The following is a 22,348-nucleotide window of genomic DNA, read 5'->3' as shown; positions in this document are numbered from 1 at the left end:
TCACCGGGAACTATAATGGAAAACTTAACTGCTCATCATCTCTACTCATTTTATTAGAGTATTTACCCTTCTTTCAGAAGGCTCATACGTGTCCCGTCCCTGTACTTATCACAAATCAAAAATCATAAATGAAAAAGTTGTGTTTCTCAAAGTTCCAATGTGCGTAAAACAGTTTCCAAATTTACTGCTATCGAATGGTTTCGTGGGTGTTGTGAGGTGATTTCATCCCACTGATCGCGCAGTCACAACTTACATGTCTCGGATACGGTGAACTGGGTTCATGAATCATGGTTAGGTCAATGTCTTATTTTCTTTAATCTATATTCCACAATTTCAGGAACAAACAAAGATCATCCAACTTTATGCAGCTGTTCCATTATTTATAAATTGAGAAACATTTCTCCGTGTGTTTTTATTATAAAAACAAAGTGCGTGAAATCCTTGTAGAATTGGTGTCGTATAAACATTACGATAGCGGTTAGGATAATAAATAGAACATTATTGAGGCAGCTTCCTCGAGCAAACTGCTACATTTCCAGTAGGGAAGCGACCCTGCGGATATAGACCGACTCGCGGATACAGATACGAGGCGGTAGTCGGCAGTCGCGGCAGCGGCAAGTGATTACACTGTTTGCGAACTCTGAACGTTACGGGGTTTTAAAAGCTCTATTTATCTTCCTTTTTGACATTATTTTTGCGCGGGAATTTATGCTGAAGTATGAAATCATTTTGTTGTTTGTACCGAAGGTGCATTATAGTGTTATTCCCAGTTGTTGTTCAACACAGTGTACAATTCACTGAAAAGCAGGAGCAGAAATTAATCCCCATGTTTAAATATGTAATAGTAACAGCTAGCTGTCCACACTTAATCAATTCCGAAAGACGATTCTCGAAATTCAATCGACATCATAATAAACATCAGACTTGTTTTTCCAGAATATTGAGGGAAAGTAAGAACAAACAACTAATAAGTACTATAAATAGTATAAGACGCAAAAACACACGATTTTACGAAACATTACACACCAATACGAAAACAACTACCTAATTGTTATTACAACGCTGGTAACGTAAAAGTCCTACCGATATGGCGGCAAGAAATCCCATGTCAAATAAACGTATGACTCCAGCTAATGCTAAGTTTATCATTCAGTCAACTAATTGCGGAATATTACCAGAGTGGAAATAGTAATTTTATTACAGTAGCGGATATACTGTAGCTGTTTACGAAAGTGGTAGCAGCACTAGTTTCGTTTAAATCGTAAATATTAAAATTAATATCTTAGCAGAGTGACGCGCTGTTTGATTTAGCGTTTACGACAAATCGAGATCAGACGACAGTCAAATGTCAGACTTATTTAAAGCCTAGAGTCTGTCAGCCACAGCGTGTTTACATGTAGTCACTACTTCACTAGTCACACTACGGCTGGGGTAACAATATTTTATATTATACTAGACAAGTAGACACATAAATGAGGCGAATCAGAAGCTGTCCCGTCTATCTCATCGTGGCAAATAAGATCACGAATATAATAAACATTTAGAAATCCAAATTTTATAGTTGTGTGCGTTAATCTGCAACTCTTCCACTGTTTATGAATATGCATAATAAAATGTATAATCTGCATACAAAAATGTTCAGTTAGTTAGTTTCAGTTAGCTTGCAAACTACCGATGCAGTTTCGTAAACACGCAAACCCAATGTGTCATATTAAATAGGACAATTTAAAGCGTATTAAGCTCACGGCACGCGTACAAAGCGAGGTCCTAGTAGTTCATTACGCAACAGTGGAGAAACTCGCTTAAATTACACCTCATAAAAAGTAGAATAGAAATATTTAGTCAAAGGTTCGCTTTGCCTGTTCAGGCTCTGTTCCTCCGTAACTTGACTACCTGAAAAGGCAGACAGGCGGTAATGTAGCGTTGGAAAAATATATTAAAACAAGGTCGTTTAATAAAAAGCTAAACAACCCTAGCCTTTGATAAGATGTCTATAGCAGTTCTTTACGCTTTGCACTGTTCTTAAAAGAAAAGGAAGGAATGATGGTTCATTAACTTTACATTTACTCTTCTTATATTTTCATAAGACACTTTTAACTTACTTGCTATTTTAATAATTAGCGCTAAAAGCTATACGATTCTTATGTTTTTAATCGAAGTTAATAAGTGACTGACTAAAACAAAAGTACGGTTTGTAAACATTGAGCCATATTATGTTATGTTAGTATTTTGTGTCAACATGTGTATGTACAATACAATTATTAGGTACCTAGCTATTTTGCCAGTTTAGGATTTTGATTAACATCCTATTAAACACCTCTATACCAAGTTAATTTAAAATTACTATTATTTGTATTCAGCAGGTCGGCAACCCTAGGCTGTCTACGAGCTGGTATCGAGTGGCTGCGTGCTCGGTTCGGTTTCTGACACAATTATGTCAAAACGTACTTGTCACAGAATTCGGACAACTCCGCTATACATAGCACATGGTCGAGCATATGATTTATTAACATCAACTAAACATTGAAGAATACGCCCGCTGTACAAAATGTCCGGAGCTTTTTTATCGTAAAATTATTTGTATATAAAATACTTGATCCCAAGTCTAGACAAAAATTAATAAAAGTACGAACAAATTCCACCCAGATACAATATGTTTAAAGCACTTTTGTAGCTCTGATAAAATGATAATATTAAAAGCTCGCAAAAGTTATCGCGAAACATTTTATCTGGAGCAGGAAAATGTGGCCATGTTCGTTCATGAAATTCATGTTATCAAATATAGAACCGTTACAATAAAGGGTGGGGAAACAAATATAGTCGGAATGGGCAATCACAACCAACATCCCTCACATGAGGAAAACTAACAAAGAGGCTACGATCAGATATTACTCCTCGGGATATGAGCGAGAAAATAAACACGAACATGTTTCAGTTTTCCGAAATCACAAGAGCATGGGTATTAGTCGCACACACGTTAGTAAGACACGCACCTTGCGCTGTGCCGGCGTTTTCATACTTGGATTTGAGCTTAGCGGCAGTGGCGCGCGCGTCCGACCTGACGGTGTCGGTGGCGGAGGTAGTGGTGGTGGTGGTGGTGCGGAACGACAGCGTCGTGGAGAACGAGGAGGAGAAGGAGGAGCCGAGCCCGAGCCCGAGGGTGGTGCGGTAGCGGCGTCTGTACATAGTGGTGGCGGTGCGAGCGCTGCGGTAGTCCGAACACGACTGAACGACGAAAGCGCGTGCGCCTCAACCCGGAAAAGTGGCCGCGATTTATTATAGTACGAGAAAGTCGCTCCCAGACGCGTAGACGCACGGGAGTTAATAGTGATGTCGCTGTCACGACCGCGCCGTAGTGAGGTAGGCAGAAATAGCGCGGTAATAGCTCAATATCGTGACAAGTAATGCCCGTGTCTGTCCATTGTGGCCGAGGTGAACAAACTATTTCAATAGTTGCGGCAGACGTGCCAGAAATATTTGATGTGAACACTCAAGAAACAGTCCCGATGTTTATCGTAATTTAATTTTTTTAATTTTAATATTTAATTTTAATAAATCTTTATTTGCTTAAAATGTAGGTACATAGGAATAGGGTGGTAAATTACATTTTGGAAGATCCATATACATTCGGCCTTGTTGGCGTGCAAATATAAAGCTTACAACTAAAATATTACAAATTGTCGTCTAGGAAATCCTGCACAGAGTAATAAAACTTATCTACTAATAATTCTGTGAAACATTTCTTAAATTTCTGAAGCGGTAAGTTTTTAATTTGGTTAGGAATTTTGTTATAGATAATAGGAGCCATACAGATTACACTTTTTTTCAGTAGACTAGTTTTGAATACTCCTATCAATAATAAGTTCTGATATTGAGATCTTAAAGCTTACTGTTGGAAATAAACATCTATTGGTTATTACAAATATTGCTAATTCAAGGATATAAAGGCATGGAAAGGTTAATAGTTTCTGAGACTTAAATATAAGTACGCAGCTATCAGTTACTTTAAGCCCAAATATTGCTCTCCAACATCGTTTCCATGCTTTGAAAAATGCTTTCTCGCTCACTGCAATTTCCCCAAAATATTAACCCAAATCTTAAAACGGACATTACAAGACCATGATAAGCCAATAACACTGTTGGGGTATCAACTTTTTTTGAGAGGTTATGCAACATAAACGCGGCTGTACTTAAACGTTTACATATATTTTCTGCTTGCGGCTTCCACCTTAACTGGCTGTCGATTAGGATTCCTAAGAATTTTGCACTGTTCACTTTTTCAATTATTTGGCCATTATAGTTGATATTTGTGTTTACTGTAGGTGTTCGTTGGTGAAAATGCATAGTTTTAGTTTTTTGTAGATTAATTACTAAGTTATTATTCTCAAGCCACTTTATTAAACTGCTGCACTAAACGCGCGCTCGCGCTCCTGGACGAGTGTTGTTCAATGTGTGCTCTGCTGAGTACTCAGAAATAGGACAGATTTGTTTTCATTGTAATGTAAGCTATGGTTTTATTGTGATCTGAAATATTACTTATAGCTGTAAATAAAATATAATAACAATAAGCTAGAGTTTGGAATTACACAATTACCCTAATGTTCATATCCACAATATAACATATAAATTCATTTGTTGAGCCTGAACTCTGAATGATCAGCAATAATGATACAAAAGTTGTTTACCACATAAATAATCACAATGATAATGTAGATGGCTAATGAACTACCTATGTATAATTATAATAATCTGTTAATAATTGCAAGTCATTGCCCAAGTACCAAAATCATTTTCATTGCATGTCACATATTTTTTAACAAAACGGGGCCAATCGGAAACACCCGTGATTTCATTTGGATGTCACATTATGACTGTAAACAACTTTAATCTTGTTAATGATAAAGAGACTAGTTAAATAAGTAAATAAACAGGTATGATGTATCATAGGTATTATTGCTTTTTCCTGTTAAATATTCTAATCATGCAAAACATACTTCACAACGGAATACTTCAATTAAATAACATAACCATGTACAGTTTATATTAAAAATAAAAACACAGAACTAAATATTATGAACCCTATCTTGTTCAATAACACCTAATATAATGACGGAGTGGCCTCTCTCATTGAATATTCAATCGAGTCTATTTGGGACCTATTATGTAACAATACCTAAATAGATGCCTCGTTACATATTCACAGTACATAATAACATGAACTACAGATTTCACGGTCAATGTTAACATACTGCAGATAAAGTTATTACATTATATTTATAATATTACAACATAATCTCATTGTTATGTAATTACTTCATTGTTATTAAATTAATGCTCTACTGTCTTGGTTAAAATTCAGTATATAGGTAGTACATACCTAGGAATGTATTGTTTTAGTTTTTATATTCAAAGTAATTACACCTCAACACTAGTAATAAGTATGTCTTCCTTTGAATTAATAATGTAGGTAACTGATTAAAAGTTTGAGAATAATCTACCCACTAGGGGAAACATTTAAATATCACATCCATCAGATAAATACACAGGTTACTTGTGAAAATATTTGAATTGTATGATAAATTACCTTTGTCAATATGAATAGCAATTGGAAGTAATATAACGCTAGCACCAAAACCAATCAAGCATTGTTCGGACGAGAGAACATTTTCCGTATTCTTAATTGTATAAAAACTTATTTTTGGAGATAATCACATGATTCATTTTGAATATAATTATAACACAAACAAAATTGGTACATTAATTATTTTATCATAAACTGAATGCAGTATCTGATTGCAGACAAACATGCCAAGATAATACTATTTCTATTTACCATGAATTCTTCACTTGTGACAATTACCTAGTACTAAAATCTAATATTTAAATAGGCAGGTGCCTATTTGGAGATATCAATACTTCATAACTTTACTAGTCATTATGTTTAGATAGCTCAATGGGCCACAGTATAAGTGTGCAAGTGATGTGTCAAATTGTTTGTTACACAAAGGACTGGCAGCCAAATATACACCTTATCTATCTGACAACTTGTGTAACATGTAGTTTACCTCACTAATACATTCATTGTAAAAATGCCATTTAGTTATATGAACATAGAGACCTAAAGCTTTGCAGAGAAATGTCAACACATCAAGACAGTCATCCTCTGATGAAACAACAACAATGATTACCTAACATGTAACACAAGTAAAGTACCCTCACATTGTGTTATTTAATTAGAAACTTACTGCTAAGTACTCACCGTTTATTGACCAGATATGTGAAGGCAGGGAGTGCGTGGCGTAGACCCGGCCCAGCGCGAGCGAGGTGCCGGGCACCGGGCCCGCCTCCTCGTTAGAGCTCGAGTCTGTGTCGGGGCTGGCAGCGGCCGACGCCTCGTAGCTCTGCGAGTTAGGCGGGATCGCGATAGCTTCGTGAGACGCGTGCAGGTCTGGCACGGAAGACAGTGACCTGGCTCGCTGGCGGTCGTTCGTCACTTGTATCCCGGGTATCGCTCGCAGCAGGCTGAACCCCGCGCCGCTGGACACCACCTCGGAGCTGGAGCTCGTGGAGAATGTCCTGGTGCGCGGACTCTGGCCCCCGTTCGCGGTGCTCGCCTTTGCGCCCATCGCGACTCCGTTACGCAAAATTCGCACCTGTCACGCACTAAAACCGAGAATCACGACCACACGCGGGAACCGACCACCGCGCCGGCGGAAGACATCGTAAGACACAGAAGAATATTGTAACTTTAAGCTACAAAAATAACACAATAATGACAAACACAAGTATGTTGCAAAATTGTAAACAGCCTTCGCATGTGCCCTGCTGCAAAATTTTGACAGGTGTATCTTTTTTTTTACTTCAGTGAAGTTAGAACGGGTGTTCTGCGATATGCGCAACCTTCGTTCAAAAACTTTAAAATAACATTGACTTTGTTTATCCAAATTGCTACGGAATATTTCACAATAATTAATAACAGTGAGTTGGGAAAATAATTATAATATTATCACTTCGATTTGAATAAAATACAAATACTTGTTTTCATTTTCTGCAAAACGATATTCGTTTGAAAATTATTCAACGATGCGTTCATTAAATTCTCTACTTTTATTATTTATAATGTAAAAACATGAACAAATATAGATTTATGACATCGTAGGTAAGACAATAGGTGTTTTGCCTTGGTTACAAGGAACTTTAGCAGCCTGTCGTTTTTAAAATTTACCATCATTCATCATTTTCATCATCCTCACATCTCATCTATAACCACAAGAAAAACATAACACAAGTGGCTACAAACCACAACACGTTGACTGCTAGTGCTGATCATAGTGTGTTTCTTTCCCAATGATTTTCAGTTCGACCTGCAAGAAGACTTGCATCTAGCCGTTCTTTGTGATCTTTATCAGGTCGGCCAGATCGTATTATGTATCTCGTGGGTGAAAGCTCTACTCTATTTTAAAATTAGTCAAGGTACATACACATAAAAGAACATGTATTTTAAACTCATCTTTTCTTTGAAATTAATCAAAATTGAGTTTAGATAAATGGTGACTAAAACACTATCTCTTTATGGATTTTTCTAAAACTTGAGGATCCCTAATCTGACATGTCATCAGTCACTGAATCTTGTCGTCAAAAAGCTGTCAATGTCAGAATCAGAATTAGTGATAATATTCCACAACTTTTGACAACAATAGTACAAAATGAAGCATTAAATGGTTTTTCTCTCTGTTTTACAAAAGTAAATTGAATCTAGCTATCGCATACACGAGCAAATGTCAAAATATAAAAACAAAGTTGAAAATTGTTATAAATCGATGACGAATTATTATAATAGTAGGTAGAGCGTGTACAATTAACAATATTTTAATTAATAAAATAAGGATTAAAAATAGCGCTGTATAGTTACAAACGAGGATGAATAACCCAGCAATGAATTCGGCAACCGTAAGTACTTGAGTTCGGAATTTTAACGATGTCTGACATGTTTGGAATCTGTTTGATAATAATTTTCATAACATTCCCTAATTTACAAGACCATTATCATCAACATTGTAATTGTGTTATAGTCAATTCATGATATTTACTCCCTAGCTGTTTTGATTTGCAATTAATTATGTAGAAAGAAGTTAATTTTGAGCTCTACAGAGTATAGTGGATGGATAGTTGATTTGCTTTGCACGGCTTGAGCTGATGTAGTGTTGTTACCGCGCTACTTACAGCCAGGTGTGCCGCAGGTGCCGCTGCTAGACGACGACACCCTCGCCTTCGGGGAAGAAGATAATGCTAATAAGCAGTTTGTGTGAGTATTCCAGAGCATATGTTAAACTAATATTTGATTCTTTCTCCTATTCTTTATCTATTTTGTTTAGGAGGTTGGCACTCTTATCAGAACAGGAACAGGCTGTATTTTACTTGTTATGTTCAGCAGGACTAATGGTATGTTTAGTTACAAAATCTATTAACTAGGTATTTTCTGATATGGCCATCATCATCTAGCCTACTGTGCCAACTGTGCAATGAGATAAAAAATACCCTAATACTTGAAAGTCCTAGTGTGCATATTATCTATCTATACAGTTAACTTTTAGTAGTTAACCAATGATATATTGTTTTGTGTGCATTTCCCTAACAGTGTAACTCATACTTTCCAGGCACCCATACATAGTTTTCTTCCACTTGGTATTCCGATGCTCTGCCATAGTGGTGTACATGCTGTGTGGCTGGTTCTCCGACTCCTTCATTGCCAGCTTTGTGTTAGTTGTCCTGCTGCTGTCCGCAGACTTCTGGACTGTCAAGAATATCAGTGGTAGGTCTTATTATAATTGTTTTATGTTCACAAATAGCTAGAAACAGGTCCATTGCTCAACTGGATTATGGGCCTCCAGTATTTAAAATAGGTTTTGCCATTATCTTCAAGCTGAGCAAGGAGGTTGGAAATTTTCTCTGAATCTTCTTTGAAACCCATAAGTATATCAGATAACATTAAGTTAAGTCATTATATCTAGTGTGGACTATATTTATAAACTGATTAATGCTCTATTCTCTATGATGAACTAAAGAAATATAGTAGTTAATTTCCTTTTATTTCAGGACGCCTATTAGTTGGGTTGCGATGGTGGAACTATGTAGATGACGATGGCAAATCCCATTGGGTGTTTGAGACAAAACAGGTAAATGTGAGTGTTTTGCAAATCCTACACTAATACAATAACACTGCATGCTTTACTAATATTATATAAAATATATTTGAACTTTTTCTAAATAAGTCTGTTTCACATTCCAGAATCGAGTGAACCAGAATGAGAGCCGACTATTCTGGATGGGGCTGATCCTGTGCCCAGCCATCTGGTCAACTTTCTTCATCTTCTGTTTGTTTGGACTCAAATTCAAATGGATGGTATGTTGTTATTTATAAGTATTACATGTATTTTATCTAGTTACTTATATTTTTCTGTGCAATTATTCCAATTTTCTTACTTTCGGATCAATTGTTATCAAAATTTTCAAAAGTAGGTATTTTTATTTCACGAGAAACATTATTAACACATTTTTAAATGGTTTATCAGATAAAGATTGTAGGACATGGCTTAGTCATTAACAGCAAGCGTAGATTAACTTCGATGATTAATATGCTGCTATAAAACAATACTCAGTGTAATATATTTTTAACACTACTATAGGTTTGTAGACTAATTCCGCAAAGTTCTACCTGTTTGGAAAAATGAGGAGAAAGAACATTGAAAAAGATGAGAACAAGTTTGACCTTCTATATATTTTACAAAATACCATACAACTGTGACATGAACAGAACTTAATGAATGTATGTGTTTCTTGTCCTCAGCTGCTAGTCCTCATCGCACTAACCTTGACGGGGGCCAACCTGTATGGCTACATCAAGTGCAAGTTCGGAGCCAAGGAGAACCTCAAGTCTGCCACCACGGAGTTTGTGAAGAAGCAAATATTCCAGAACGCGAGCACCTTCATGTTCTCACAGCCAGCTCCCCCTACTACTGGCAACACGGGGGTAGTGTAATATACGTTATTAATGTTATTTAGTTCCAATAGACCTGTGCACAATGGTATAATCGCACGTCCTATTTGAAATGACTACAGTTGATTTTCATTGTATTTAGATGAAAATGTATTTTGATAAATTAAAAGGCATTTAGATAAACTAAAACTGATTTAATTTGGTTAGTTACAATTTTTAAAAATCATCAATAACTTTGCATACGGAAAAGTAAGCATAGTAACAGTTTCTCAAAGAATGTGCGATATGGAGTATTTGAAAAAGATATGTTCAGTATGTTTACACATGTGATGTGGATGATTTGTTAGAGTACATGTGTGCTAATATCAGTTGCTTGATGTGAACAAGCCTTTATTTAGCCATTAGAAGTAACTAGTTATTTGTTTACAATATAACACTGCATTCTTATGACAACACCTATCCTATACATACAAATCGTCAATGCAACTATTGTGGTTGGAAACCATTAATTTTAATTATGTGGATAGTCGATATCTATCTATACGATTCGCCAACATTATCGTTCTTTTACTGACTTTTTTACTTCTTAAATTTCAAGTTTATTCTTACAGTCAACACAGTTCAGACAGTTTATTTTTTGCCAGAAATCATTGTGTGCAGTCTTAGTACTTATTCTATTTATAGTTGTAATAAAATTATATAATAGATAAATATGTAATATAAATATAACTTTGTGATTGTGATATGATTTTCATAACAATGTTGGCAGTTCCTTGAGTGTATTTAATTTATTTTTTTAATCAGATCTTCTGTCCAGAATAATGACTATACATTTTATATTACATTGTCATATTAACACGTATTTAAAAATATAACACTAATACATTTTCAGTCTATCTATTTGTTAAATAAATTTTATTTCACAATTACATACAATTATTTTAATAACATGTATTTTGCTATTCATAAAATGAAAATCGAGTTGCAGATTCTTCATTAACGTATTTAAATTAGACTATAATTTATTGACATTTTAAGTTTAAGGTAATTATCTTACCTTTAGATAATGTCTGTAATATAAGCTATTTATAATTTGAAAAATAAAAGAGAAAACTTTTCAAGATGTTTCATATTATTGATCAACTAAACCTTAATTCTAGTTTTCCAGTGTGTTATCAATACAACAATCTATTGAATTAATAAATGCGCGTATGTTTCAACGACCAGATGTTTGCTTGTTTTATTGATTGCTTATAAAAGCCATATTTTATGAATATTGACGTCCAACAATACAAGAACCCCATATTTTTTACAACAATACATGTTGTTTAGTGTTGAAGACTAATTAGGTTTATAAATGAAAAAAAAAACAGCTTATCAATGCACACTGCACCTATAGTTTATTATTATGTTGAATGCAGTGCAAATAGATGTTATCTAGCTTTGCAGAATTCAACTGATAAAACTATGTAAAAAGAGTTTGTTACAACAAGTACTAATATACCTATAAATGGTTTGCTTTTACAAAACAACAGTAATTAACAGTAAAAATAAGTACCTTAGGTAGGTACTTATTTTTACATAAGTTTTAATGCCTCTAGAAATTATGAATACAATAGAAAAACATTAACCTATAAAGATAAATTATTCTTCATGAAGGTTTGTTTATTTATTTGTCACCGTCTCACCACATTCTGTATATAATGTAGTTATTTTAAGATAATAAACTATGGTAAATATGCCATTATTGTTTTATTTTCTACATTAACCTAGTCTAGCGGGGTTGAGGAAAAAGTTGGTACCTACTGAGGCTGAAAGATTTCACAGTTCTATTAAATACAAACCCAACATTATTACATACATAAATAATGATTTCTATGAAGTGATATTATCCTGTGTGAAATTATTAGTGATTTATAGAGAAAAGTGATGTTTTGAGGAGAAATCATTGTGTAAGAAAAATATGCTCTAGAAAAATTATAAATTAAAATAAAATGTTATGAAAATTATTCAAAATGACAAACATTTAAATAAATAAGTTTTCTAAACAACTAAAGGTTTGTAAAACGCAGCAAAAAATATTGCTCCAGGTGAGGCTCGAACTCACAACCCCGGCATTACTCACACGTCTACTGTCTTATAAGTACCGTGCGCTAACCAATTGCGCCACTGGAGCTATGTCAAAGTAGGCGAAAAACCGGGCCTCTATCTAGATCACTGCCAAAGTCAAATGATGTTCTTTTTTGCCATTATCAAACGTCAAATCAGTCGTTCACATACTTTTCGTGGCACTCTTCCGACTAGAAAATTATAGTTTAATTTGTTATATTCTAAAATCTTCCAGTCTTACAAGACATTTTGCTATAAAAATTCAATAAATTAATTTGACAATTGCAAATTCTTTCGTGAAATACATAAACAAAATGGAAACGTCACCTGGTTTGTTGTGATTAGTTGAAGTGTATTTCCATGGATAATCTCAAAACAATCACGGTATTGAATCAGTTATAAGGGTGATAGTAAAACGTTATTCAGTGTTATGAATAAGCTGTGATTGTGCTGTGTTTTGTCTAATGTGCCGACACAATGAATTGGTTCGACACGTCAGGCCTTACGAGCCTTGCTAAGAATGCGCTGAAAGAAGCGCAGAAAACTATTGACAAGGCTCTCGACATCCAGGATGAAAGTGGAGATGAGCCAGAAGAGGAGGCAACGCCACAGACCAGCGCCAAGTCGTCTCCGGGTCACAGCAACACTCCACAGAAAGACAACTCTGATTTCTTTTCGTCGTGGGGTTTGACAGTGAGTGCGGAGAGCGAGCAAAATACTCCCATCAAGGAACAGCCCGTCGTTACAGAGAGCCCGTCCAAGTCCACGTCACAGAGCATTTGGGGCTCGTTTGCTGGCTCTTTCTTTGAGCAACCTAAAGATGAAGAATCCACAATCGTGAGACCACCGAAAGCTAAGTCTATGAATGTTATTGCTGACAGTAAATATGGTAGTCAAGATGATTTGTTCTCTAAAAGTCAGCTCATTATGTCTGACAGCGAGGCATTGGATCACAGAATAACCAAATCTCTAAAAGATGAACTACCAAAGGTGGATGAGCGGCGAGATTCAGCAAAATCTCATAGACTGTCACTTGTTTCAAGCAGGAATAGTTCTGATTCTGTAGAAGTCTTGTCCCAGAGCTTGAAGACTACGCCTGACTCAGAGGCTTCTGTACATTCCATATCTCGCAGCAGTAGCACTGGACAGAAGCATAACTCCGAATCTGTAGAAATATTACCTGATAGTCTGGTGAGTCCCAGTTCAATAGAGTGCCTTGGTTTTGATAGTTATTCTAGTGAAAAAAATAGCAATTCATCTTCTCTTTGTGTGTCTCCTGGAGATAACAGTGACAAAAAGTCTACTCCAATAGGCGATAAGACTGAAAAAGCAGACACTGCAGATAGTGTCAGTTTAGTAGCTGACGATGATGAAGACACCATGTCTTATAACTCCATATCTGAGTGTACAGCACCCACTGTACTGGACACTGATGACAAGTCTGTAAGCCCCTTCACCAAAGTAATTAAAACGGATGCAAGCAGGAAAGTCATAGAAAAAGAATTGATGCATTTAGAGCAGGCCTTAGTTCCACAAAGAATGCAAATTAGTGAGAATTCTTCCAATGACGGTTCTTGGTCAGATAGAACTTTAAATGCTGATGGTGACAGTATTAACTTGGACATGACTGCAGAAGACCAGAAGAAAGAGCAGGAAGATGTTCTCATTGAGAAATTGAGTGACTCGTCATCATTCTACAATGTAAATGTTTCTAGTGACATGTTAAGGTCTGAAAGTTCTGCATTTGTCAATGTTGAGAAGCAGCAGTGCAATGAATCTAGCAGTAGCTCTTCACAGAAGGATGGCAGTGTTAAAGAAAGAACTTCTCCAATAAGTTCTGATAGTAAAAGTGATTTGGTCAAGATCGGGTCAGACCGGACATCAGGTCACACATCAGGAGATGAGCTAGAAACAGCTACTTCTTCAGATATTGAAATAATTCCTAGTCCTAATGGAGATGGTCATGGCTTTAGGAATAGTCCTGCTAAATATGCTTTTAAACAGTCAAAGTTTGATGGCACAACTTCCCCAAACTTGGTGGATCTAGTATTAGGTAAATCTTTAGCCACAAAGATAAGGGGACATAACCGAGAGCTATCTGAGGCATCTGTGCAGAGTAACACAAGTGATGAGAGCCAGGGCTCAGAGAATGAGAGACTGATGAGGAGGCTTTGTGAAATGGCAGAGCTGCTAGAAGCAAGAGAAAACAGACTGTTGGAAATGAGTAGGAATAATGCAGACTTGGCAGAAAACAATGCTGACTTGAAGAGCCAAGTGGAGTCACTGATGTTGAAGCACGAGGGTGGTGACATTAATACTATCACAGAAGACTACACACAGAGAATGTCTGCTCTGGAGAAGAAGTTTCAACAAGCCATCAGGGAAAAGGTTTGAACTTTTATTTATCTTAAAAATAATACTTCTTAACTTTCTCAAAGTAGGTAACTATCAATGGTTTCCTTAAATATAGAAAATGGCCAATTGTCAACCTCCTTAAAATAATGAAAGAATGTGTATTAACTAGTTATGTGTGGCTCCAGTTTCATAGATAAGCATATTTTAGCCAGTATAAAACCTTGAGTCAATTACTTATTAATTTACAATACTGATTACTTTGATAAGGACAGATTTCTGATTAACTAATAATAAAATGTGGTTCCAATAATGTGTAGTAAAACAAAACAAAGCTTTTAAATATTGTTTATATCATTACAATGATAAAGTGGGACTGTTATTATGACTCACTCATGTAGGAGGATCAAGTTTCATTCATTTTTAAATACAATCAAATAGGATCAGCTGCGAAAACAACTGGACCAGGTGAAGTCAGAATCGTCTTCACGCAAGAACTCATCGGAGCTGGAGAACACGCTTAAGGAGAAGGATGAGGTGATAGCTCAGCTGCAGGAGGAAGGCGAGAAGCTGGCGCGTCAGCAGCTGCAGCACTCCAATATCATCAAGAAGCTGAGGGCCAAGGAGAAAGATAATGAACAGGTCATCAAGGGATTGAGGTAGGGCCATCATGTAGTATTTTGGGTATAGTTACTGCAAACAATTTAAACAGTTGCAAAAGCTTTAGTACAAGCTACTAATAGCTTTATGTGATGTCTTGGATTTAGAAGATGTGACCTAACTGAGATTCTGTGATCCGCCAAGTGAGGGTATTATAGCAGAATCAACTTAAAGGGAATCTGCTTTTTTTTAGTTGCTGACTAGTCAGCTTCTGATTTTATTGTAAACAGTTATAAATAATTTGTTAAATGTTATTGTTACAATTTCCAGAGATAAAATAGCAGAGCAGTCAGCGGAGTTAGACAGGCTGAAGAGGTCCATAGCTGCTAAGGAGGAGCTGGAGGTTAGCCAGATTGAAGCAGTGTACCGGCTCACCACAGCCAACAAGAAACTAGAGACTGAACTCATGGAGGTGTGTCCTTTACTACAATTACTACTAGTTTAAATAAATTACATCATTCTCATTCCTGTGTGACACATCATAACTGGTGAGATGTGGGCGTCACATTTATATGTGCTCCTGCCTACACTTCTGGGTGTTTAGGCATTAAAGGCGTCAGGATTTGTTTATAAACCTTTCAGAATACGATTCTGTACAGTTTACAAAGAATTTCAGATTTGTAAGACTGAACCTGTGTTCTCAAACAGACGGTTACTATAGCAACCTCTCGATCAATGAGCTATTGCAATTGCATCCACCGTAGAGCTATGAGGACATAACTAACGGTTATAAAATATCCATCGTATGGTATAATGTTTCATTTTATGTGTGGCTTATCGCGCGGGAGTCGTTATCAGCTGCGAAACGCGACGCGGCGACTAGCAACTAACTGAATATTGTGTTGTAAACATGCCTGCTGATGTTTTCTGGCTATAACAGTACATATTTTGAATACCAAGGGTTTTAGACACTTTTTAGCTATCAGGTTGCTTGAATTACTTACCTCTATTCGCCAAGATTTGCGTTGTATTATACATTACATAAATACATTACTATCGTATGTTTACTATAAAGTAGTATAAAGCAAGCATCCCCCAACAAAATTAGTTGAGGGATGCCCCCAACTCGATGCCCCTAATGATTTTGAAATGGAAACAGAAAGTAACCTCTTCCGAATTTTCGAAGACAAAAGTTATCTTTGCACGTTGATAGGCTCATCTTGGCGAGTTTTTTGTTTTACTATAAATAAACATTGCGTAGACGCGGAGTCAGCTGGACGACACGCAGCACAAGCTGGAAGGCAGCCGCGCGTCGCTGGAGGGCGCGCGGCGCGAGCTGGCCGAGCTGCAGCGGACCAGTGCAGACCTGTCGCGCCGCGCCACCGCCGCCCATCTCGCGCAGAATAATGCCAAGCTGGTCGAGCAGGACCTGCAGCGGCTGCGGACCGAGCTCGCGCAGCTCCGGGAGGACAGGAGGGCTGGTCTGTATACTCTCGTGGATCACTTCTTTATGGGGATCGTGATGGTAAGCAATCAACGCTGCTCATGGAGGAGTTACAAGTGTGATACCTGACCATTTGGAAATTGGGAATTGGGTGAGAGGGTCTAGACATCGCTATGGTGGAACCGGCTCATTCGTGTGAAAAAATGGGTTTCTCTTATAAAACTTTGCTTTGTTGTTTATAAAGTGAGTTTATGTAAAGTTTGTTTATGTAACGTGCTAATGTAGAGATTTGTATGCAGCAATAAGTGGTAAGATGCTGAGAATAATGATAATGATGTGTTTATTGCAGAGGAGAAGAAGTGGGTAGCTCGTGAGGAAGCCCTCCGGCGCGAGCTGCAGGAGGCGCGGGAGGCCTGCAGTGCGCTAGAGAGCAGCGGCGGGGGCGGGGGCGGGGGCGACGGGGGCGCGGGGGGCGCGGGCGCCGTGCTGGCCCAGCTCGCGCAGCTGCAGGCCGCCGCGCTCGACCGGGACCGTGCGCACGCGCATACTCTCAGGCAACGCGCCATTCAACTAGGTGCGTATTCCGTGTTAACTTCGATTTAGATCCGCGCCATGGTGGAACCGTAGCAAGAAACCAGATGCTTACGGATGCATTTGCAATTTGGTCTGGGGCTTGTGTTTCAATATACTGAATCTTAATGTATATCCAGCGGAGGCGGAGCGTGCGCTGGCGGCGGCGGTGGAGCGCGAGCAGGTGTCGCGGGACGAGTGCAGCGCGCTGCAGGCCCGACTCGTGGACCTCGACCTCGCGGCGCAGGCGCACGCCCAGCAACTACACGACCTGGCGCAGCGGGACCTGCAGCATCAGCAGCGCATACAGGAGCTCCAGGAGCAGATTGCCAAGTAAATATATCTTACACTAGCTACTTCCGCGCGGTTTCACCCGGTCTGCTTGGCTCCTATTGGTCATAGCGTGATGTTTTATAGCCTATAGCCTTCCTCGATAAATACACTATCCAACACAAAAATAATTATTCAAATCGAACCAGTTCCGGAGATTAGCGCAAACAAACAAACAAACTCTTCAGCTTTATAATATTAGTATAGATCCAGGCTTGTAAAGTTGACTCAAATCCACGGTATCTCACACACTGCTGTTTGTAATGTACAGGAAAAACGAAGAGCTGGAGACGGAGCGGTCTAGCCACCTGCAGCAACAGTCGCAGCTGCAGCAGCGCCTGCAGCAGCTGGAGCTGCAGCTGCACGAGCAGAGCGAGGCGCTGCAGGCCGAGAAACAAAGGGCGGCCATACTGCAGGTACTGTCACAGTCATGTCGATTCCTTCCCGCGGTAAAACAAGTTGCTATTAGTAGTAGTACTTTCGATACATTTATATTTATTTTTATTGCTATCGATGTTTTGTGGAAAAAGAAGGGATCCATGTTTTTTACCATTTGTGTTTTTCAGGAGCAATCGAGTCGTGGTGGCGAGGTGTCCCCTTCGCAGTCTATTATTTCGGACTCCCTGTCAGCTTCCTTCTGGCATTCTGTACGTATATACCATGCGTTGTATATGTCCTTTCTTCATTGTTTGTCTTAACCATACAGAGTGGTAAGTCGGCAAAATGAGAAGTTCGCACTTGAACGGGCTTCGAACAGCCATTGACCACAATTAGTATTTCATAAGAAATGAAATATTGTCCGCTATATAGTATATAGTAAATATACTCAACAGTACTCATCAAGTTGAACTCAGTATTTTTCTATTTACTGAACTTTACCTTTATTAACGATAAGTAAGGCTTACAGCAACATTGTGTTCATCCAGGAGGAGTCGGGAGTACCAGTCCGTGGCGGGGCCGCCAGTGCGCTGTGCGTGGAGGACACGCTGTCCGCGCTGCGGCGCCGCGACGCAGAGCTCGCCGCGCTCGCCGCGCACCGAGACTCGCTGCTGCACGACCGCGAGCAACTCGCGCGCAAGCTCGCCACCTGCCAGGCCGCGCTCGACGACATGCATGTATGTATACTGTATCACACTTCTCTAAAATCTCTTCATTACTGATAACATGTTATAAAAATTTCCATATGTTGTGTTAAAAGCTTTTTAAAATTTTAATAAAAAATAAGTAAAGTTAAATAGCCACATTGAAACTGCTGAATTATTTTTTATGAGAAAATGAAAAACATATATAAATTCTAAGATAAAACCCTAAAGTAACTAGATCAGTATTTTGATTACGGTACTGCTTACACGAAACCCACTACAAGTATAATCTAATCTTCACACCACTACTTGCAGACTGTACAAGAACAATACGACGCGCTGCTCCAAATGTACGGCGAGAAGGAAGAGCAGATGGCCGAGCTGCGGCTGGACCTGCAGGACGTCACGCAGCTGTACAAGGCGCAGCTCGACGAGCTCATCGCGCTCAAGCAGCGCCGATAGCACGCGCCGTCCCCACCCGCCCGCCCCACCCGGCTACTGCTGCCGGCGACCCACTGGTGTCTGGCTAACCCCTGCGGGAAACGGAAACCTTCGTCTGTCTAAATACTGTTCACGGCCGAAATTGATAACCTAGCGGTGAGAGGGTCAATAATACTCGAGGGATGAATACATATAGTATAGCGGAGAATATATATTTAAAAAATTCCTAGCATCTATTCACTGCTCTTTTGTATCTATTCGTTCCTCGCATTTTGTATTCTCGAACACTTGTGACATTAGTTTTATGGAGTTTCTATAAAAATAACTGGATTTTTAGATGATATGAATTTCGGCCATCAAACGCAATATCCCGCCAATATAATGTTCTTACAATAGATATTGAATCGTTACTGTCCTTAGTTGGAGGATAGTAATTGAAATAGCAGCTTTATTCGAGTTTTAATTCCATATTATACAGTCTATTGTTCATACATTTCAAATTATATGAGAGTTAATGTTGTTGGTAAATTATAATCAGGAAAGTCTAGAATTCTTTGTATATTATTACTATAGCCTTATAAAATATGTTATACGCAAAAAATCAACAGTACTATGACACCTGACTCTTACCGCGAGTATACATGCTACTAAGCATTTTGTAGCTTGAAGTTATCTAGCAATACGTGTCATAGATTCAGCAACTAAAATAAATTACAATCATGGCGCTAGATATTTAGATCCACATTATGGAAAAAAAATGTCATCACATGTGTTAGTTCTAGCGTTCTAGATCCGCGATGAATGGAGATATGAATACGGTGTAGTTAGGTAATTTGGATTACTATCATTGTATCATCTATAGTAGTATTACGCTGACACATTTCATTATGGGCTACATGGGCTATAGGGCGTGAGTACGTGTATACTGTGTTATTTGGGAGTATTTTAACGGTAAACTTAGTCATAACGCTACAATATAAAGCGGCAACTTATCTGGTTGAATACTTAGTGATAAATAAACTATAGATGGCGCTACTAGAGGGGTTCTATAAATTATATTATATTTAGGATTTAATAAATCGCGTGTGTGATTTCTTCTTCTATAAATATTTCGCTTCCGTCTTGATCTAATATTGTATTTGCCAAACGTTGAACGTTCCTTTGTATTTCAATCTTGTCATAATTATTATTATTATATTTGTCTCTAAATGTTTGTATATGAAATATTTAAAATATATTATTGAAAGTGTGGAACGTGAGTTTGTTACTGCACATAGATGTTATTATTTGTACAGTATAGTATTATTATATATTACATATAGTTATTATTTGTACATAAAAATGTGTGTGCTGCCCACGAAGCAAGTACAGAGAGGAGATGCCATAATGTGATTGTGCACTTTGATACAAAAGTTCGGTCCTGCCTATTGATATTATGTATAAAAAGGTGTAGATAGGTGTTATAAGCGCTCAGAAAGTGGCACATGAAAATGTGGACAATTGGCAACGTTAAAAAACGAAAATAGAGAGGTGCGTGGTTTGTAATGTCCCGCGCTACCTGTAAAGTGTCACATATTATATTAAAGGGAGATCCAGTTATGACATCTCTTTGTATTTGCTTCATGGTGCTGCGGATGGTTGGATGGATAGTATCATAATTATAAAATGAGCCTAATGGTCCCAACTGTACAGTATGGAAACACCTGGTTACTGCAAGATGTTCAATCTAAAAAAATGCCAGGAAATTACGATGGGAGAACTCTTGAACTGGGACCATAGGGAAAGACTATTATGATAAGGTTCGGTTGAGGCGACGGGAAGAGTCGACTTGTGTTATTGAGCTGTGTAGTTTCAAATTGTATGTGACGTATGCAAGGAGGAAGACAAGCAAATATTGTAAAAACATTGAAATAACAGATTTATTTAAAGTTCTCAACACTTATCTGAAACTTACTCAAAATGGCTGTGTGGAACCTCTACCTAAATGTTTATTCAATACTCAAAAGTTATTTGTTTTCGTAAATTCCCAGTGATTATTGTTGTCTGTCTTCCTAAAGTAATTGTGTAATATCGAGCGATGTGCTATGAGAGATCGCAGAGTTCACTACTCTGCTGATTACCTTAGCTACGGGGAGCTGGGCGTGTTATAGAGTATTGCGAGACAAGTGGTGTACAGCAGACAATTGGTACTATTTACTATTTGATGATTTTGTGCACTTCTGTAGGACTATGGTTGAACTGCATTGCTATTTATATTGTTTCGTATTTTAAGGTTTCTCTTAGTCATCGACACCTCAGCGGTATACTTAAGTTTAGTGCTACTTGGCACGAGTCGCTCTCAGTACTTAATGTGTTTGAACATGTCACAGTTTTATATCACGAAGATTTGATTTAGAAATGACAAATGTCTGCTGTACTGCATTGGATTATAGTTTAGTAAATATATTATATTTGCGCATCACTCATCTTATGAATGGAGTTCAAAATATTACAATATTTATAAGTTCCTTCGCGATTCATGTTCATGTGGTCATTGTTATCTATTATTGTGTAAATAAATAAACTGCCAATTATAAAACAGAATTTTATTAAAGTGCCATTTCCCTCACTCTTTCCCTTGATACCTACCTAACAGCAAAGCTTATGAATAAAGTAAATAATAAAGCTTGACTTCATTCTCGTTGCGTTCGTTTCGTTACTAAAGGTTTCAAATTATCTACATACTTACACATATAAAATGCTTTGTTTCCATGAAAATGTCTAGGACCGCAGAGGGAAGACATAATAAAAAACTTAAAAAAAAACAGGAACCGCCTTCAAAAGTTGCACCTCATTTTTTAAAGTCTGGTACCATATCTAAAACCTTCTCATAAGTCTGAAAAATACTCTGCTGAAAACCGCATCAAACATACATACATGCATACGGGTCAAACAGAGAACCTCCTTTTTTGAAGTTGGTTTAAAGTAGTCTTCGTTTTGTCTCACAAAAATATCATATTTCTAACGAAGTACCAGGAGTACAAAACATCATACATAAACAGTTTTCACTGTGCCATTTATGTTTGGAAACTAGCTGATGTCCGCGGCTTCGCTCGCGTGGATCACGAATTGTGTGAGTAATAAAAGTAGCTTAAGTAGTAATTTGTGGCTTGTCATGTTTTTTATCGTCGAAGGGCTAGGCGGAGGTGCACATTACGGCATCTAACGCCGTTATACAATGTACACACACTTTTCACCATTTGTGTTATTAGTCCCAAGTAATAGAGTATTGCCATATACTGGATTATATGCCCGTTACCATACACAATTCCAGAATCCCTGCTACTAATGAAAAAAATTCCAAATACCGAAAAAGCCCCAGTAGGCAATACTTTGTCCGACCCGGGAATCGAACCCGAGACCCCTTGTGCGGCAGTCGCAGTC

At 37.8% G+C, this 22,348-nt stretch overlaps 3 protein-coding genes and 1 non-coding gene across 7 annotated transcripts in view; 2 read left to right on the top strand and 2 right to left on the bottom strand.

The window, feature by feature from the left end:
- The window catches only part of LOC118272845 (E3 ubiquitin-protein ligase znrf2), a 113,207-nt gene extending 106,344 nt beyond the window's left edge, over positions 1 to 6,863 (bottom strand). Inside the window, exon 1 of the mRNA XM_035589557.2 lies at positions 6,260 to 6,863. Within this exon, the coding sequence (XP_035445450.1) occupies positions 6,260 to 6,626 (367 nt within the window). The 5' untranslated portion in view covers positions 6,627 to 6,863. The remainder of the gene's footprint in view (positions 1 to 6,259) is intronic.
- Positions 6,864 to 7,719: 856 nt separating this feature from the next.
- Positions 7,720 to 11,739, top strand: LOC118272844 (uncharacterized Golgi apparatus membrane protein-like protein CG5021). 4 transcript variants are annotated; one of them, XM_035589555.2, is made up of 6 exons: positions 7,720 to 7,950; positions 8,241 to 8,305; positions 8,658 to 8,812; positions 9,097 to 9,182; positions 9,290 to 9,403; positions 9,848 to 11,739. In XM_035589555.2, the coding sequence occupies exons 1-6, from the start codon at positions 7,921 to 7,923 to the stop codon at positions 10,037 to 10,039; spliced, it is 642 nt and encodes a 213-aa protein (XP_035445448.1). In that variant the 5' UTR covers positions 7,720 to 7,920; the 3' UTR covers positions 10,040 to 11,739. The 4 variants fall into 4 exon arrangements, with proteins under 4 accessions (XP_035445448.1, XP_035445445.1, XP_035445449.1 ...); XM_035589552.2 differs by having other exon boundaries at positions 7,726 to 7,950; positions 8,226 to 8,305; XM_035589556.2 differs by having other exon boundaries at positions 7,728 to 7,950; positions 9,097 to 9,176.
- A 340-nt stretch (positions 11,740 to 12,079) lies between these two features.
- Positions 12,080 to 12,173, bottom strand: Trnai-uau (transfer RNA isoleucine (anticodon UAU)). The gene is made up of 2 exons: positions 12,136 to 12,173; positions 12,080 to 12,115 (listed from the first exon to the last, which is right to left on the bottom strand). It is a non-coding gene; the product is annotated as a tRNA-Ile (tRNA).
- A 67-nt stretch (positions 12,174 to 12,240) lies between these two features.
- Positions 12,241 to 21,509, top strand: LOC118272437 (TATA element modulatory factor). The gene is made up of 10 exons (XM_035588955.2): positions 12,241 to 14,494; positions 14,900 to 15,117; positions 15,389 to 15,530; positions 16,320 to 16,539; positions 16,852 to 17,076; positions 17,213 to 17,405; positions 17,674 to 17,818; positions 17,969 to 18,049; positions 18,329 to 18,517; positions 18,800 to 21,509. The coding sequence occupies exons 1-10, from the start codon at positions 12,584 to 12,586 to the stop codon at positions 18,944 to 18,946; spliced, it is 3,471 nt and encodes a 1,156-aa protein (XP_035444848.2). The 5' UTR covers positions 12,241 to 12,583; the 3' UTR covers positions 18,947 to 21,509.
- The last annotated feature ends 839 nt before the right edge of the window (positions 21,510 to 22,348 follow it).

This window comes from Spodoptera frugiperda, chromosome 4 (genome assembly GCF_023101765.2).
Source record: "Spodoptera frugiperda isolate SF20-4 chromosome 4, AGI-APGP_CSIRO_Sfru_2.0, whole genome shotgun sequence".
Lineage (NCBI taxonomy): Eukaryota > Metazoa > Arthropoda > Insecta > Lepidoptera > Noctuidae > Spodoptera > Spodoptera frugiperda.
The sequence above is the reverse complement of the archived record's forward strand: the minus strand, read 5'-3'. Positions and strand labels throughout refer to the sequence as shown.